This window comes from Stegostoma tigrinum, chromosome 7, assembly GCF_030684315.1.
Source record: "Stegostoma tigrinum isolate sSteTig4 chromosome 7, sSteTig4.hap1, whole genome shotgun sequence".
NCBI lineage: Eukaryota > Metazoa > Chordata > Chondrichthyes > Orectolobiformes > Stegostomatidae > Stegostoma > Stegostoma tigrinum.
The window spans coordinates 86,937,312-86,957,311 of record NC_081360.1 but is presented as its reverse complement, the minus strand read 5'-3'; the positions used below and the strand labels follow the sequence as shown (position 1 = coordinate 86,957,311).

Genomic DNA, 20,000 nt, shown 5'->3' with positions numbered 1-20,000 from the left:
GGGAAGAGGTGACCTGTTCAAGAGACCCTGAACTGGAGGGGGACCAATATCCTGGTGGGTAGATTTGCTAGTGCTATGAGGGAGGGTTTAAACTGGATTGGCAGAGAAGTGGGATCCTCAATAGCAGGGAGGCAAGTGTGAGGCTGGAAGGAGATACCGTAATCAGAAATAGCATGTTGAAGTTCCAGGACAGGCTGTGAAAATGCCTGTTGAATTAAATTGCATCTGTTTCAGTGCAGTTTAGCGTAAGAGGGGAAAGTATACATGGGAACTTGAGGACCAACCTTTTTACACAGAGAGTGGAACACCTATGGAATGAGCTTTTAGCAGAAGTGATTGAGACATGTTGATTAACAATGTTTAAAATGACTTTGGATGATACATGGATAGGAAAGCTTTGGAGGGATGTGGGCCTAGTGTAGGGAAATGGGATTCGCGTGGTTGGACATTTTGGTTGGCATGGACCAGTTTGGGCTGAAGGGCCTGTCTTCATGCTGTAGGACTCTATGAATCTATGACAGTAAGTATTCTTCAGTTCTGAAACAGAGTTATGTCACATTCAAAGTGTCACCTCTCTTTCTGTCTCCACCGATAGACCTGTTCCGTTTCCTCAGCATGTTCTGTTTTTATTTCTAATTCCCACTTTCCACAATATTTTGCTTTTATAGAGATGGTATTGGTTGCATTGATGTTACTGGATGTATTCAATTTATCTTCATGTTCCATGTGTGTTATACCAATTGTAAGCATCAAGTTAGCAGTTACAATATTCATTACTTTCCAGATTCTATACAAATCAGACCTTGGGTGGCTAAAGGGTATCGGATGGTCTCCTATAGATTCACTAGATGTGGCCAAAGTCAAAAAAGCTGGAGAGATCCTGAGTGAGAACAATTACCGTCAGCACCCTTCCAAGTTGAAGTTCACCAGTTTGTCTGACTCCATGGATATGACCCTGGCAAAGAATAATGCACAGATCATGAACAAGGTTAGGTTTATTATTCAATTAAATGACAAATGTACTTTAAATATTACCCATTAAATAAATGCTCTTTGTGCTTATAATTTTTTTTTCCTTAGCGTGCATACATCGAAGCCTGGGAAGCAGACAAGACTAAAATTCATGTCATGCCAGATACTCCAGAGATAACATTGGCGAGACAGAACCAGATGACCTGCAGTGATGTAAGTCTCTGAAACCATTTTTAATAACACTTCCTTCCTATGTTAGTCTTTGTTGCACATACAATTCTGTTGATGCAAATTGTGCTGAAAATGCTGACAACCAGACAGTGGAACCTTGAAATCATTCAATGACACTGACATCGATTATGTAGCATGCACCTGCAACAATATGAAAACCCTCATGCATATGATAGTGGCAGCCTGGAGGTCCTGTCCAGATGTGGTGGGGAAAGAAGATAGGTTACAAGTCATGTCATAATGTCAAATGTTCTAACTTTACTCATAAAAGCAAATGGCTACAGATGTTCCTGCGTACATTTATAGCAGCAGGGGTGAGTCACCAGTTCATACTCACCGTCTCAATACAACAACCAATGGACGACCAATTAGCAGGACGGATACCAGACCTGAAATGTGAAAACATTGATGAATTTTACCCGGCCTAATATTGGTAAAAATTTCTTCACCTCCATTGCGAAGGAAAACTATGTAAGAACATTATCTGGCTCTCTCCATTGACAGTCCAGCGATAATACTGCCAGCCCATTATCCTCGCTCTCAGTTATGTCCAAAGTTTTTTGCATTTGCCTGACAATCCTGTGCTCAGTGTCTCCTCCTTCGTGCCCCTGTTCCCTCTCCAATGCCCTTCTGATGCCCAGAGATCTGCCATTCTGACATGGGTAGCTTCTCTTCATCACTAATGGTCAAAGTTTCTGAGAGTGGGTAAACATATCTGTGGTTTAACTATTGCCGATGCTAAGGTGGAATACAAATATCTGTGTGCACTGACCCAATGCCTTGGCAATGCTGGGGATTGGTAAGGGAGGGGGTGGTTGTCAAGATTCATGACTATTTTATAACTTTTTCTGGCCTCTATGAAAGGCTATGGTTTTTGTTTGCTTTGTTTTTGAAGGGAAAATTAAACTAGGTGTGTGGGAGCCAACAGTGCTGATCCAACCTCGGTAATCCTTTTTAACTGTAATTGAAAAGGGGTCTCCACCAATGGTCATCAGCAAACTTACAGATCTCTTCAACACAGTTTGGCTGAAGTCAAGAACATTAAAGGAAACCACTCTTGTTTTGAACCTAATGCTATAACTATTTTTTCTTCCTCTCAGAAACTGTACAGACTCGCTATGGAGGAAGATAAGAAGAAGGGCTACGATTTGCGCCCTGATGCTATCTCAATCAAAGCAGCCAAAGCGTCCCGTGATATCGCTAGTGATGTGAGTGATTCTGTAAATTTTGATTCAGAGAGTTCTACATTGACAACAGTGATGGCTATACCCTTTCTTTGGAACTTAAAGTCAATGATTCAATTGAACATTACTTGTTTGACTTCTGTTTCAGTACAAATACAAAACAGCTTACCGCAAGCAGCTTGGTCACCATGTTGGATGCCGTGACATTCAGGATGACCCCAAGATGGTTTGGTCCATGCACGTGGCCAAGATCCAGAGTGACCGGGAATACAAGAAGGATTTTGAGAAAACAAAGACCAAGTTCAACATGCCAGTCGACATGCTGGACATCCTGTTGGCCAAGAAATGCCAGACACTGGTCAGTGACATTGACTACAGACATTACCTGCACCAATGGACCTGCCTGCCAGACCAAAATGATGTGATCCAGGCAAGGAAGGCCTATGATCTGCAAAGTGATGTGAGTACTTTGCTAAAACTGTGAAAATACTTTTGATAAATATTGCAAAGTTTGTGGGAAAAGTTGAGCAATTCTGTTCTTTTAATGATGAATTTACAAGGGTGTCCTTTGAATCGGTTTACTGTTGTATCAGAGGCATAAAAGTGAGTGATGAATATTTGACAGTATTCACACAGTGATTGCAGTGCTTAGCCCTTCGAAGTACACCTAACCACTTTAGAAAACATTCAATGCTTTGGTTTCAATTGCTTTCTGCGGCAGAGAATTCTACAGGCTTACCATCGTCTGGGTGAAGAGGTTTCTGCTCATCTCAATCCTGAATGGATTTCCTGCATTCTTAGAGTGTGACCCCTGGTCTGGACTCACCTGCCAAAGAGCCAACCTTCTTCTGTTTATCTTGTCTCCTCCTGTTAGAATTTAATAAGTTTGTAAATCCATGCTGATTCTGTTCAATCCTGTCACTGTTTTCCAAGTGAGTATATTTCTCTCTATATAAGTGAAAGCATCTATTATAAATATGAACTTGGAATCTTTATCTATAATTCTACATTTAACTTTGTTGAAAGGAGAAGCACCTCTTGAACTTTTGCTTGAAAATATTATTTCACTGACAGGGTCAATCAGATTATTTCTGATTTTTCTGATTTTGTTTTTAGACTAAAGACAAAAGGTGCAAATCAGGAAATGTAGCTTTGTTGTGTAAGCTGCTACAATAAAGAAAATTGACTTGGAAGCATAGACAAATGCCTCATGGACTCAATTGTGCCATTCTGTATAAATCAGAAGCTAGTGTTCCTTCGGCCACATTTCAGGATCTGAGTAATTAACTTGCTTAGTCCACCACTGGACTGACAACACAAGTGTTGCCATTTTAATGACCTATTAAACTGAGATCCTACGTGGCTGTTCAGGTGGCTACCAGTGAACCTGTGGGGTTGATGAAAAACAGCAGCAAATTCTGAAAATGACCTACCCAACTTTGCTTCCTGAAGCATCACCATCAAAACATTGCAACTATACATCCGCCTTACTCTTCTTTGCAAATTCCACTTACAAAACAGTAGTTATTACATTTCAAATGTAGCCGTAATGCTGTTTTTTTTCCAGAAACTTGGGGAAGTATTTTACACATTCAGGTCTTTCATTAACACAGCAATGGGATTTATGGTTGTTTATTTTTAACAACGGTTTGCCCTACAACCTGATTACTAATGATGCCAGTTAGATTGATGTTACTGGATGAACAAAACCGACCTCATGACATCTGTTTAGTCAATTTCAAGCATTTGGTTAGCAGCAGTTCATGTCACTAACACCTTTCATTGTCTTCCAGATTCTATACAAATCAGACCTTGGGTGGCTAAAGGGTATCGGATGGTCTCCTATAGATTCACTAGACGTGGCCAAAGTCAAAAAAGCTGGAGAGATCCTGAGTGAGAACAATTACCGTCAGCACCCTTCCAAGTTGAAGTTCACCAGTTTGTCTGACTCCATGGATATGACCCTGGCAAAGAATAATGCACAGATCATGAACAAGGTTAGGTTTATTATTCAATTAAATGACAAATGTGCTTTAAATATTACCCATTAAATAAATGCTCTTTGTGCTTATAATTTTTTTTTCCTTAGCGTGCATACATCGAAGCCTGGGAAGCAGACAAGACTAAAATTCATGTCATGCCAGATACTCCAGAGATAACATTGGCGAGACAGAACCAGATGACCTGCAGTGATGTAAGTCTCTGAAACCATTTTTAATAACACTTCCTTCCTATGTTAGTCTTTGTTGCACATACAATTCTGTTGATGCAAATTGTGCTGAAAATGCTGACAACCAGACAGTGGAACCTTGAAATCATTCAATGACACTGACATCGATTATGTAGCATGCACCTGCAACAATATGCAAACCCTCGTTCATATGATAGTGGCAGCCTGGAGGTCCTGTCCAGATGTGGGTGGGGAAAGAAGATAGGTTACAAGTCATGTCATAATGTCAAATGTTCTAACTTTACTCATAAAAGCAAATGGCTACAGATGTTCCTGCGTACATTTATAGCAGCAGGGGTGAGTCACCAGTTCATACTCACCGTCTCAATACAACAACCAATGGATGACCAATTAACAGGAGGGATACCAGACCTGAAATGTGAAAACATTGATGAGTTTTACCTGGCCTAATATTGGTAAAAATTTCTTCACCTCCATTGCGAAGGAAAACTATGTAAGGTTAGGTTGGATTTCTCCCTCCAGAATGTGGGGAATTGGGCTTTCGACCTATCAACTTGCTGGAAGTGACTAGAAAATCTCTTTCTATTGCAAGTGTACGATGGCTTTCTGGTAGTTTTCCTGCTTGCATCAGGAGCCAGCCTTGCTTGTCTAGTTTGGAGATATAGAAAAGTGGAGGCTGCAGGCATCAGCTGCATGGTCATCATTAGATTGTTAATTCCAGATATTTATTGAATTCAAATTCCACCATCTGCATCGGTGGAATTTGAACCTGGGTCCGCAGAACATTATCTGGCTCTCTCCATTGACAGTCCAGCGATAATACTGCCAGCCCATTATCCTCGCTCTCAGTTATGTCCAAAGTTTTTTGCATTTGCCTGACAATCCTGTGCTCAGTGTCTCCTCCTTCGTGCCCCTGTTCCCTCTCCAATGCCCTTCTGATGCCCAGAGATCTGCCATTCTGACATGGGTAGCTTCTCTTCATCACTAATGGTCAAAGTTTCTGAGAGTGGGTAAAACTTATCTGTGGTTTAACTATTGCCGATGCTAAGGTGGAATACAAATATCTGTGTGCACTGACCCAATGCCTTGGCAATGCTGGGGATTGATAAGGGAGGGGTTGGTTGTCAAGATTCATGACTATTTTATAACTTTTTCTGGCCTCTATGAAAGGCTATGGTTTTTGTTTGCTTTGTTTTTGAAGGGAAAATTAAACTAGGTGTGTGGGAGCCAACAGTGCTGATCCAACCTCGGTAATCCTTTTTAACTGTAATTGAAAAGGGGTCTCCACCAATGGTCATCAGCAAACTTACAGATCTCTTCAACACAGTTTGGCTGAAGTCAAGAACATTAAAGGAAGCCACTCTTGTTTTGAACCTAATGCTATAACTATTTTTTCTTCCTCTCAGAAACTGTACAGACTCGCTATGGAGGAAGATAAGAAGAAGGGCTACGATTTGCGCCCTGATGCTATCTCAATCAAAGCAGCCAAAGCGTCCCGTGATATCGCTAGTGATGTGAGTGATTCTGTAAATTTTGATTCAGAGAGTTCTACATTGACAACAGTGATGGCTATACCCTTTCTTTGGAACTTAAAGTCAATGATTCAATTGAACATTACTTGTTTGACTTCTGTTTCAGTACAAATACAAAACAGCTTACCGCAAGCAGCTTGGTCACCATGTTGGATGCCGTGACATTCAGGATGACCCCAAGATGGTTTGGTCCATGCACGTGGCCAAGATCCAGAGTGACCGGGAATACAAGAAGGACTTTGAGAAAACAAAGACCAAGTTCAACATGCCAGTCGACATGCTGGACATCCTGTTGGCCAAGAAATGCCAGACACTGGTCAGTGACATTGACTACAGACATTACCTGCACCAATGGACCTGCCTGCCAGACCAAAATGATGTGATCCAGGCAAGGAAGGCCTATGATCTGCAAAGTGATGTGAGTACTTTGCTAAAACTGTGAAAATACTTTTGATAAATATTGCAAAGTTTGTGGGAAAAGTTGAGCAATTCTGTTCTTTTAATGATGAATTTACAAGGGTGTCCTTTGAATCGGTTTACTGTTGTATCAGAGGCATAAAAGTGAGTGATGAATATTTGACAGTATTCACACAGTGATTGCAGTGCTTAGCCCTTCGAAGTACACCTAACCACTTTAGAAAACATTCAATGCTTTGGTTTCAATTGCTTTCTGCGGCAGAGAATTCTACAGGCTTACCATCGTCTGGGTGAAGAGGTTTCTGCTCATCTCAATCCTGAATGGATTTCCTGCATTCTTAGAGTGTGACCCCTGGTCTGGACTCACCTGCCAAAGAGCCAACCTTCTTCTGTTTATCTTGTCTCCTCCTGTTAGAATTTAATAAGTTTGTAAATCCATGCTGATTCTGTTCAATCCTGTCACTGTTTTCCAAGTGAGTATAATTCCCTCTATATAAGTGAAAGCATCTATTATAAATATGAACTTGGAATCTTTATCTATAATTCTACTCTCAATTCTACATTTAACTTTATTGAAAGGAGAAGCACCTCTTGAACTTTTGCTTGAAAATATTATTTCACTGACAGGGTCAATCAGATTATTTCTGATTTTTCTGATTTTGTTTTTAGACTAAAGACAAAAGGTGCAAATCAGGAAATGTAGCTTTGTTGTGTAAGCTGCTACAATAAAGAAAATTGACTTGGAAGCATAGACAAATGCCTCATGGACTCAATTGTGCCATTCTGTATAAATCAGAAGCTAGTGTTCCTTCGGCCACATTTCAGGATCTGAGTAATTAACTTGCTTAGTCCTCCACTGGACTGACAACACAAGTGTTGCCATTTTAATGACCTATTAAACTGAGATCCTACGTGGCTGTTCAGGTGGCTATCAGTGAACCTGTGGGGTTGATGAAAAACAGCAGCAAATTCTGAAAATGACCTACCCAACTTTGCTTCCTGAAGCATCACCATCAAAACGTTGCAACTATACATCCGCCTTACTCTTCTTTGCAAATTCCACTTACAAAACAGCAGTTATTACATTTCAAATGTAGCCGTAATGCTGTTTTCTTTTCCAGAAACTTGGGGAAGTATTTTACACATTCAGGTCTTTCATTAACACAGCAATGGGATTTATGGTTGTTTATTTTTAACAACGGTTTGCCCTACAACCTGATTACTAATGATGCCAGTTAGATTGATGTTACTGGATGAACAAAACCGACCTCATGACATCTGTTTAGTCAATTTCAAGCATTTGGTTAGCAGCAGTTCATGTCACTAACACCTTTCATTGTCTTCCAGATTCTATACAAATCAGACCTTGGGTGGCTAAAGGGCATCGGATGGTCTCCTATAGATTCACTAGACGTGGCCAAAGTCAAAAAAGCTGGAGAGATCCTGAGTGAGAACAATTACCGTCAGCACCCTTCCAAGTTGAAGTTCACCAGTTTGTCTGACTCCATGGATATGACCCTGGCAAAGAATAATGCACAGATCATGAACAAGGTTTGGTTTATTATTCAATTAAATAACAAATGTGCCTTAAATATTACCCATTAAATAAATGCTCTTTGTGCTTATAATTTTCTTTCCTTAGCGTGCATACATCGAAGCCTGGGAAGCAGACAAGACTAAAATTCATGTCATGCCAGATACTCCAGAGATAATATTGGCGAGACAGAACCAGATGACCTGCAGTGATGTAAGTCTCTGAAACCATTTTTAATGACACTTCCTTCCTGTGTTAACCTTTGTTGCACACACAATCCTGTTTATGGAAATAGGGCTGAAAATGCAGACAGCCAGGTCATGGATGTAGAGTCCTGGGGACTGGTGTAAAGTCGTTTTGAGGCTTTCATTTACATAGACTCACATTTTATCTTGTACACATAACAAGGGAAAAAGGTCTCTTTGAAGCTGCTCCTATGTCTATATATAAATGAGCAGTGGTCAACCCCAATTGGTACCCAGCATATATAATGCATAGAATCCCTGTAGTGTAGGAAGAGGCCATTTGTCCCACCAACCCAATCACTAACCATTCCACTCAACCCCCCATCCTATCGCTATGACCCCACATATACCATGGCTAATCAACATAACCTGCACATTCCTAGACACAGCATATAATTTAGCATGGTTTACCCTCCTAACCTAAACACATTTGGACTGTTGGAGAAGATCACAAGATGCTGCAGTAACCCATGCAGAAAGGGAGAGTGTGAAACTCCACACAGATAGTTGCCCCAGGCTAGAATTGAACTCAGGCCCCTGGCACTGTGAAGCAGCAGTGTTAACCACTGAGCCACCACACTGCTTAAATAACACCCAACTAATGTACAATTAACTACATGATGCCATAAAGGTTTGAAATGCGAGAAAGAAAAAGTGACAAATAACAAGTATTTTTGCCAAGCCTCTCGCTAGCAGTCTTTTCCACACAATCGCAAATAGGAAACACAAAAACTTTGGTAGCAGCTCTGCTGCCAAAACTATCATAGAGTCATAGAGCGCAAAAGAGGCCCTTTGAAGTGGGCTTGCAGACCCATCAACTCACTGCACTGGCTCAAAAGGCCTCTCTAGCAATTCTCTGGTCAGATTTCTGATTGGGTTTCTGACTGTTTTCCTGGCTTCATCAGGACTTGGTATATCAGGGTGTTGCCATGGGAAGTGCAGCATGGATTGGCAGTTTTCACGATCTGTGTCACAATTATAAGATAACTGAGTTTCAGTATGTGTGTGATGCTGGGCCTGTAGGTCATTCACCATCCCAATGCCAGACTGCATCAAACAACATGTCCCTGTGACCACTCATAGCAGACAGTGTACTTATAATACTTAACTGACCTAGGCTTGCAAACCTCAGAAAACTACATTCAACATTAGAAGTGTTTCTGCTATTGGACAATATTTATTGGATAATAGTAACTGTGCTAAGAATTATTTCCAAAAAACAGTCTAAATGTGTTTCATTTTTTTGTGTTCGAGATTATACATATGAATGTACAGCACTATGTTCTCAGTAGGCAAAAGGAATTCCTCAATACAATGTCCTTCCTTAGTGAAAGAGGTACAAAGAACTGCAGATGCTGGAGACATGAAATAAAAACAGTTGATATTTCTTGATTCTACTCCCACTGAATGATGTGGAGGATATATTAGGTTATTAATTCCTATGATATTTGCAACACAATAAGAATGCTAGCCAGATGTTCTGAGACAGTATTGTTAGGTTCGGGCGTAGGTGAGTTATTAAAGTTGAAAACTCTGACAGGCATATACACATTTGTAAATTACTTTCCCTTATTTCCCCATCCATCCGATCATCTGAAGCACGCAGTTGATCACAAAGGGTGGTTTCATGAGGAAGGATTTAGTTTACTCATTCCCGCTCAGTTTGATATGATTGTTCACTTCAGAACCACCCAAAAATGACAAAAATTTTGACCAAAGAGTTTAGAATTCAACTGCAATCAGTATCAGGGCCCCAGCCTAAACTGATCCAAATATTGCACACACTGATTTGGTAGTCCCCTAAGTTGAGGTCAACAGGAGAGTTACAGGAAAATTAAAAAAAAATTGTTCTTGAAATCTGTATGTCAGTACCTTACAGTGTGAAAGACTTCAAGGGTGGGAGGTTTCACGTGTCTGAAGTTTATCTGATTAGCTTGGGTGTGGTTCAGATCTACGCTGCTGAAAATGCTGGAAGGTGTAGCTAAAGAGGCTCATTCTGATCAGAGAATCTCAGAATTATTACTATACCGACAGTGGCCATTCAATCTAACACAACTGCATTGGCTCTATTACCTAGTACTAATCTCCTGTCTTTTTCCCAATATTCCTCCAAACTCCTTGCCTACTCTGCCTAGCCTGCTCATAATTTTGAAAACCTGGATCAGATCTCCTCTCAGCCTACTATTCTCAAGAGAGAATAATCCTGACTTCTTCCAGCTATTCTCATAGGTAAAATTTCTCATACCTGGGACTATTCCCATAAATTATTTCTGCACTCCAATGCATTTCCACCTTTCCTATAATGTGGCATCCACAGCTATTCATAAAACTCTAGCTGAAGTCTAACACTGTGTTGTACAACTTCAACATCATCTCCTTGCTGTTGTACTCTGTATCCCTATTAATAAGGCTGAGAAAACTGTATTCTTTCTTTTACTACTTTTTCCACCATCAATCACCTTTGATGATCTGTGCTGATGACAGGAATGCCATGATCCAAGGAAGTGGGCTCCTGGTACAATGTATGGTAATGCGCCTTCTCCATTCCCCTCTTTATTCTCTTGGGAAGTAAAAACAAAGTTTTTTTTGCTATAAAATCAAACCCATCAAACAACAATCAATCCATGTAACTGAAGCTAGCCATTCTTAGACCCTTTTCATAAATCTGTTTTGAATCCTCCCGAAAGCTTTCAGATCTTTAGCTTCCTAAAGTGCATTGCTCAGAATTGAAAATCCTGGATTTTTTTTCCCTATTTTTATTCCAAGTGAGGATCAGGTTTCTTTACTAATAAGACCTCCCCCAGTCTGCACCACTTGGGAAATCCCACTGGATCAAGAACTAATCCAGCACTGAAGCACTCAGGCTTCATAGCCAATTAGTCCCTGAAGTAGCAATGACCAAACATCCCTGAGGTTGCTAACCAACCAGCAGAGACCAGCAGCCTCTGTGCGAAACACAGTGTGGGTTGCACAGTGAGTAATGAAGAAGAAAAGGAGCAGCGGGAAGCTAAGTCCCATTTTAGAGGAGATTGTATTCAATTCTAATCACTTGCTGAATCTGCATAGTAACATTGTTAAATTCATGCATGAGGACACCCAGACCCCTCGAATCTCAAAGCTCTGTAATCTCTTACTATTTAGAAAATGTGCTTTTTTAAAATCCTTCCTGCCAGAATAGACAAATCCACATTTTCTTACATTATACTCCATTCTCCACACATTGCCGACCCACTTAACCTTTCTGTAACCTCTGAGTCATCTTCACAACTTACTTTTGTACCTTTCTTTGTGTTGTGAGCAGTAACTGCACTTTCCATCCTTTCATCCAAGTCATTCATATAATTGTACATATAGAAGAAATCCTCCCTCGCTTGGAAACTGGTGCTTTATGGCTTACTTCTCCACCACGGAAACAACATAAACCTGGTCTTCAGTCAGTGATAAGCATGCATAAGACTGCATCAGGATGGCAGTTTTCCATAGGCCTTCCTTCTGAAAGCAAATCAAATTGGGTGCCACTGCATAGGAGCCAACAGTGCCACTCCGAATCCTGACAATGCCTCCTTAATGGTTATGGGAGAGGCGATGGGCTAGTGGTATTATCACTGGACTGTTATTCCAGAGAGCCAGGTAATATTCTGGAGACCTACGTTCGAATCCTGCCATGGCAGATGGTGAAATTTGAATTCAATAAATATCTGGAATTAAGAATCTTTTGATGATTATGACTCAATTGTTGGAGAAAAACCCCTCTGGTTCACTAATGCCCTTTAGGGATGGAAACTGCCATCCTTACCTGGCCTGGCCTACATGTGACTCCAGACCCACAGCAATGTGGTTGACTCTTAACTGCCCTCTGGGCAATTAGGGATGGGACAATAAATACTGCCAACCAGCGATGCCCTCATTCTGTGAATGAATAAAAAAAAATTGAAATGAGATCTCTCCTCCCTAGTTTTGTCCAAGTCAATAACACAGAAGGAAACCATTCTTGGTTTGGCCCTGATGCTATAAATATTATTTCTTCCTCTCAGAAACTGTACAGACTCGCTATGGAGGAAGATAAGAAGAAGGGCTATGATTTGCGCCCTGATGCTATCTCAATCAAAGCAGCCAAAGCGTCCCGTGATATCGCTAGTGATGTGAGTGATCCTGTAAATTTTGATTCAGAGAGTTCGACATTGACAACAGCGATGGCTGTAGATTTTCTTTTGAAATTAAAGTCAATGATTCAATTGAACATTACTTGTTTGACCTCTGTTTCAGTACAAATACAAAACAGCTTACCGCAAGCAGCTTGGTCACCATGTTGGATGCCGTAACCTTCAGGATGACCCCAAGATGGTTTGGTCCATGCACGTGGCCAAGATCCAGAGTGACCGGGAATACAAGAAGGACTTTGAGAAAACAAAGACCAAGTTCAACATGCCAGTCGACATGCTGGACATCCTGTTGGCCAAGAAATGCCAGACACTGGTCAGTGACATTGACTACAGGCATTACCTGCACCAGTGGACCTGTCTACCAGACCAGAATGATGTGATCCAGGCAAGGAAGGCCTATGATTTGCAGAGTGATGTGAGTACTTTGCTTATAAACATGAAAATTCCATTTAAAATTCCTGAGAAATTGTTAATTTGGTATTTTAATATTCAAAGATCCAAATGTATGTGAGGGTGTGGTTAAAGAGACCATTGCAAGAGCTGACCAAAACATCAAGATTTGAATCAAGTTGTAAACTCAGAGATAGTAGGAGCTACAGATGCTGGAAAATCTGAAATAACAAGGTGTAGAGCTAGATGTACCCAGCAGGCCAAGCAGCATCAGAGGAGCAGGAAGGCTGAAGTTTCAGGCCTAGACCCTTTGTCACAAATGAGGGAGGGGAAGGGAGATCTGAAAAAAATAGGGAGAGAAGGGAAGGCAGACAGAAGATGGATAGAGGACGAGATAGGCGGATAGGAGACAGACCGGTCAAAGAGGCAGGGATGGTGACAGTAAAGGTGAGTGTAGGTGGGGTGGTAGGGAGGAGATAGGTCAGTCCAGGGAGGAAGGTTCCCGCAACTCATCCCTTATACCGCCTCCCCACAATAACAACCAAAACAGAATGGCCCTCGTTCTCACGTACCACCCCACTAACCTCCGGATCCAATGCAACATCCTCCGACACTTCCGTCATCTGCAATCCAACTCCACCACCAAAGACATTTTTCCTTCCCCACCCGTATCTACCTTCCAGAGGGACTACTCTCTCCGTGACCCCCTTGTCCGCTCCACACTCCCCTCCAGCCCCACTACACCTGGCACTTTCCCCTGTAACTGCAGGAAGTGCTACACTTGCCCCTACACCTCCCCCCTCACCCCCATCCCAGATCTCAAGTAGGCTTTCCACATCAAGCAGATGTTCACCTGCACATCTACCAATGTGGTATACTGCATCCACTGTACCCATTGTGGCCTCCTGCACATCGGGGAAACCAAGCGGAGGCTTGGGGACTGCTTTGCAGAACACCTACACTCAGTTCGCAATAAACAACTGCACCTCCCAGTCGCGAACCATTTCAACTCCCCCTCCCATTCCGCAGACGACATGTCCTTCCTGGGCCTCCTGCCGCGCCACAACGATGCTACCCAAAGGTTGCAAGAACAGCAACTCATATTCTGTTTGGGAACCCTGCATCCCAATGGTATCAATGTGGACTTCACAAGCTTCAAAATCTCCCCTCCCCCTACTGCATTCCAAAACTAGCCCAGCTTGTCCCCAACTCCCTACCCTGTCCTTCCTCCCACCATGCCCTCCTCCCCCCTCAAACCCCACCCCAATCTACCCACTAACCTCATGCTGCCCCCTCGATCTGTCCGTCCTCCCTGGACTGATCTATCTCCTCCCTACGTCCCCACCTACACTCACCTTTATTGGCTCCATCCTTGCCTCTTTGATCGGTCTGACTCTTCTCTACCGATCTACTCCTCTCTCCATCTTCTATCCGCCACCCCCTCTCTCCCTATTTGTTTCAGAACCCCCTTCCCCTCCCCCATTTCTGAAGAAGGGTCTAGGCCCGAAACGTCAGCCTTCCTGCTTCTATGATGCTACTTGGCCTGCTGTGTTCATCCAGCACTATACCTTGTTATCTCTGTAAACTCTGATAACTAGTTTAGTAATGCTGGTTATTTCTTCTTTTAACATTGATATGCTTTGATGTGTCTTGGATTAATACATTTTTCCATTTTTTTATTCTTTTGTTGGGTATGAATATTGCTGAAAAGTCTAACATTTATTCCCATCCCTGATTTCTATTGAGAAGGTGAGAGATGATAAACCATCAGCACATCAGTCACAGCAGCACCACCACCAGTCCTCTGCCAGTTACTGCTCACTGTCTGTCTGCAGCATGAGGGAGAAAGCACCACAATGCTGAGGTCTCCTGGAAGGCAGCTAAGTTCTCTTATGGAACCTGGCGAGAGACAGGCACCTCCTGTGGAGCTGTGTGGTGGTGGGGAGCAGACTGTTTGACACACCAATGGCTGTTTCAGATGGTCCTTCAATTATAGGGACGTGTGCTCTACAGTCTTCCTCCTCATCTCTGGAAGCACTCTTGGGTGATGCTCACATTGACATCAGAGTGTCCCACACAACAGTACAGGCAAAATGAAAGTGGGTAGTCAGTCTTAATTGGGATCATGGTCGGTTCTATTGGCTGTCCAAGGCAGTAAACTAGCACAATAGGAAAACATCTATCTCCACAACCAACACATTTTCCTGCCACAGTACCTGCCTTCCCATTTCCCAGCCCACCTATAATGGGCTGAGCATATTCAGCCCATTGAATGCATTGATTGTTTGGACTGGACACACAAAAGGGATTGAGTTGCAAACTTTGGTTTGTCCGATTTAGATTCAATTGTTCCTATGCTCCATCAAACCAACTCTGCCAGAAGTAATTTTTAGGTGCATCAGTGTGAAAATACAAGATAAAAAATTGTTTGTACTGTTAGAGGCCAGAGGACTTGATTGTCAGACTGACAGTTGCAGCTCCTTTAGACTGAGTACTCAGCAGATGTAGTTTGAACATGTTCAACTCTAAATTTGTGCTATGTACTCCTTCAAATGGCTGTTTTCATGTTCCTCTCCTCCATCTTAAACAAAATAATTCTTGTGACCTCAGCTGTCGTACAAATCAGATTTGGAATGGCTTCGTGGCATTGGATGGAGTCCTGTCGATTCACTTGACATTCAGAAAGTTAGGAAAGCTGGAGAGATTCTGAGCGAAAAGAATTATCGACAGCCACCGAGTGCACTTAAGTTCACAAGCATTCTTGATTCTCTCGAACTGGTTTTAGCCAAGAACAATGCTAAAAATCTCAACAAAGTAAGTAACATCTTAAATTATTGACAGAAGCAGGTATTCTTCCATGCTGATGTTTTTCTCAGGCTGTATTGATTTTGAAACATATTCATGGCAAAGACAAAATGACCTTTCATTTTAAGATGAAGTCTTTGAAATTGCAGAGGGACATACATTAAAGGTTCAGTGCATTATTCTGAAATCGTGGCACCTGCTGTCTTAATGACCATGTTGATTTACTGGGAATTTTTAAAATAATTTCCTATACTGCTATTCATCAGAGTCTTTTCAATGCCTATGGGATGTCAGGAAGTGTAGCATCAATACTTGTAAACAGGAGGAGTCAAAAATCAATGGCCCTTCTGACATCAGAGTATACCACATTGACTGCAAATTACAGGACCCACATATTTTGGGCTCCTGCCTGAGTGTGAGATACATTTAAATGACAATCAAGTAAGGCTATGTGAATCAAAAAGAGAGCAATAGAAGGACACGCAGCTAGGATTAGATGAAATAGGTTGGGAATAGGGTCATGTGGAGCGTAAAGACTGTCATAGGCCAGTTGGGTGAAACGTGCTGTAAATTAAATATAAATTGATGAAATAACAGAGGGCCCAGCTTAAAAAGAATGTGCCTTCATCTGCCTCTTAAAAGCAAGTGATTTATGGAAGGGTGCAGTCAGTGGCTGTATGGCTTTCAATGTAAGAAACTTCCATACTCAGAGCCTCATAATAACTTAGTGTATTCCTTGGAAGCACCTATGACCAGTGAAATTGGGCACACTGGGTGCAAAATTGGCAGAATTGGGAGAGTCCTCAGGAGGAGATCTGGTCTATTATTTGTTACCTTTTACAGGGGGCCAAAGAGGACTTTTTAAAAATTCCCCTTTCTTGTGACCCTCCCCAAAGAAATCAAGTACGACCGCAGAGTGTATGCTCCTTAATAGACAAATGCCTTGGTGCCCACAAACTATACATGTGCTCCCCATCCTTCTGTACATTGCTCTGTCATCATGAAAGCATTAGTCAGGACAGAGGCAGATGTCCCAAAGTGGTGCAGCATATTCATTTGCAACAACGCCTAACCTGTCTGGTCAGGGCTGCTGATCAGTAGCCAAAAGAGCAGGATGTCAATGAGGGAGTAGAAAGGACTGAAGAGGAAAATTGGTTGGTAAATAAACAAAGAAATTTAGGACTGGATTTCAGCAGATCTGGGTCTAAAGTAACCGAAGAGATGAAGTATAGTTTTAAAGTATTTAGGAGACAGAGACACAGGGGTTGGATTTCTGTAGATCAGGGAAGTCGGCCTAAAAAGTCTGGTTGTTTTAATTGTGGGAGTAATACAAGGAAAGACTTGATCCTGCAACAATGTCGAGCTGCCAGTGAGGCAGAGTGTAAGAGGGTAAGGGCAGAGAGAGACAACACACCAAGGTAAATTGAAGGTTGTCATAGCAAAGGTGATGGGACTGAAAGCTACAAAGGATTTTGCAAATTGGATTGAGGTTTCAAAATAGATAAGCAAGGTGAACCTATGCCACTTATTATTGGGATGTCTTTAATGCAATTCTAGGACATGAATGATCCAAACTTTGTAAATAGATATTATTTGATGTGCTGTTTAGCACCAACAAAATTATGACACAGTAAATCAGTATGTCAAGAGCAAAGCTGACTATTCTATGTATTTTATAATATATTAAAAAAGTTATTATCTGTCTCATTCTTTGATTTTTCTTTCACAGCGCTTATACACAGAAGCTTGGGATAATGATAAAACCACTATTCATGTCATGCCAGACACCCCTGAAATTAATCTGGCCAAAAGCAACTCAGCTAACATCAGTCAGGTGTGAATCTTTGAGACTAAACTGATTGAGATATGATATTACTAAATGATCAGAAGCGAAACACCAAGTTATATCATGTAACTTTTGTCCATTTAGAAACTGTACCATCAAGCATGGGAGGATTCCAAGCTAAAAGGTTATGATTTGCGAGCTGATGCCATTCCAATCAAGGCAGCAAAGGCCTCCAGAGACATTGCAAGCATGGTAAGAATCATACATCAGCCAGCGTGAACCAATCAGAATTTTATTTGTAAGCCAAATATCAAAATCGTTGCTGATGACTGAATAATGAATATAGATAACATTACTTACTTTCTTCACAATTAGTACAAATACACAGAGGCCTATCGGAAGCAGCTTGGCCACCACATTGGATGCCGTGACATTCAGGATGACCCCAAGATGGTTTGGTCCATGCATGTGGCCAAGATTCAGAGCGACCGGGAATACAAGAAGGACTTTGAGAAAACAAAGACCAAGTTCAACATGCCAGTTGACATGCTGGACATCCTGTTGGCCAAGAAATGCCAGACACTGGTCAGTGACATTGACTACAGGCATTACCTGCACCAATGGACCTGCCTGCCAGACCAGAATGATGTGATCCAGGCAAGGAAGGCCTATGATTTGCAGAGTGATGTGAGTACTTCTCATTATTTTTTCTCTGTACAACTAAACAAGTAGATCAAACATAATTTAATCAATGATGAAACAGAAACTTAATAACTTACAAATATTTATGAAGAAGGAGCTTTAAAATTGATTTAATGAGAACATGGAATTCAAAGAATGAACTATCGCTCTTTGGTTTGGAATTAAAAACTACCACATTCTCTTTATTGCATCTCAAGGTCTCTAAAACTTCTTATGCTTTAGAATTCCAAAGCTCACAGCACAGAAGAAGGCAACTTGACTCATCATATTGATTGTGGCTCCTTGCTAGATCAATCCCAAAATATACCTGTTTCTCTCCAGTTTTATGCCTTTTGCAGTTTTAAATTGTAATTGAATTTCCCAAAAAGATTGTATTGGTGCCTACCTTAAGTGTTCCTTGTGGCAAAGATCCCCATGTTCTTTTCTTACTTTTTTGAGTAGGTGAATTTTTCTGATATATCTTAGCACTTTCATAGCAGCAACCTTAATTTGCCTAATCACCACTCCAACCAGTGGAAGTAGCCTACCTTCATAATCTCCTTTTTACGTTCTTTACTTCACCAGAAAATCTCAATGTTTTGCATTTACCCTTTTAACTATAATTTCCAATCCCTGTCAATATACTGTTGAATCTTTGTACACTTTATGAATCTGTGTGCAATAGTCAGTATGAAAATGCATATACCACCCTTCTGCCTATCCCACTAGACATTCCAGTTCCCCTTGAAATCATGTTTGCTAAATTCACTACATTTATCTCATAGAAGTTTTTGGTGATGTGCACTTTATGCGGAAGTTTAAATAACTTACATGTATTGTACTTAAAGTAAATCCAGTGCTGACTCAGGATAATATTACTTTCATTCCTTTCCAAGTACAACCAATGCCTGTTTACCTTAATCCTTGATTTTGTGCCATTAACTAAGTTTTCTTCTTCACTATTACATTTACACCATATGCCTAAACCTTGCATCACATGTTCCACAAAGTACATTCTGTAAATTTATTTACATGACATTTACAATTGGTTGATGCTTTATAAAAATGAACTCTATTAAAGTTGTCAGATACAACTTGCCTTTAATCAAGTAAAACAAGAAGACCAAGTCAGTGCGTGTATTTAAGACAGAGGTAGATAAGTTCTTGATTGGTAAGGGGATCAAGGGTTACAGAGAGAAGACACGAAAATTGGGTTGCGAGCCATAATTGAATGGTGGAGCAGCCTCAATGGGCCAAATGGCCTAATTCTGCTCCTATATCTTCTGGTCTAAAGAACTGCAGATGCTGGAGATCTGAAAAAAAAATAGAAATTGCTGGAGAAACTCAGCAGACCTGGCAGCATCTGTTGATTTGAAAACAGAGTTAATGTTTGAGTCCAGTGACTCCTCATTAGAACTCAAGCACTGCTCATGAGCATAGTCCATGGCTTGGCAGATAGCCTTTAATCAATCCAAGTCCATAATCAGCCCAGGCATTTCTAAATACTTATTAATTTATTATCAAATGGTTATGGATTATGAGAATTTGCTCACAGGTGACATCAAAGTAATTATTCTATCTTTATCTAATTTATCCTTCTCTCTAGTTGCGAATAAATTATCCAGACTCCCAGAACTCTCATCATTAAGCAAAATTAATCAGAATTAATTCATTTTCTATATTTACATTTAATAATTCATCTGCATCACTCTTTTTACCCCAACAACATTTTTACTTCCAGCACTGTCAAAATTGACACTTTTAACTCTGGCTCAGTTTTTGGTACGATGATTTTGAAATTTCAGAACTAAGGCCCATGGCATTTTAACTCATGTAATATATCACTGGGATCATTTCACTGATGGGGAA

The 20,000-nt window shown here is 41.1% G+C and overlaps 1 protein-coding gene across 24 annotated transcripts in view; it reads left to right on the top strand.

The window, feature by feature from the left end:
• Positions 1-20,000, top strand: part of neb (nebulin) — a 275,824-nt gene that overhangs the window by 117,975 nt on the left and 137,849 nt on the right. For all 24 annotated transcript variants that reach the window (XM_059647492.1, XM_059647488.1, XM_059647498.1 and 21 more), the window contains 16 exons: positions 785-988; positions 1,081-1,185; positions 2,304-2,411; positions 2,536-2,847; positions 4,181-4,384; positions 4,477-4,581; positions 5,985-6,092; positions 6,217-6,528; positions 7,875-8,078; positions 8,170-8,274; positions 12,341-12,448; positions 12,573-12,884; positions 15,470-15,673; positions 17,394-17,498; positions 17,595-17,702; positions 17,826-18,137. In XM_059647492.1, coding sequence (XP_059503475.1) covers positions 785-988; positions 1,081-1,185; positions 2,304-2,411; positions 2,536-2,847; positions 4,181-4,384; positions 4,477-4,581; positions 5,985-6,092; positions 6,217-6,528; positions 7,875-8,078; positions 8,170-8,274; positions 12,341-12,448; positions 12,573-12,884; positions 15,470-15,673; positions 17,394-17,498; positions 17,595-17,702; positions 17,826-18,137 — 2,916 coding nt within the window. The remainder of the gene's footprint in view (positions 1-784; positions 989-1,080; positions 1,186-2,303; positions 2,412-2,535; positions 2,848-4,180; positions 4,385-4,476; positions 4,582-5,984; positions 6,093-6,216; positions 6,529-7,874; positions 8,079-8,169; positions 8,275-12,340; positions 12,449-12,572; positions 12,885-15,469; positions 15,674-17,393; positions 17,499-17,594; positions 17,703-17,825; positions 18,138-20,000) is intronic.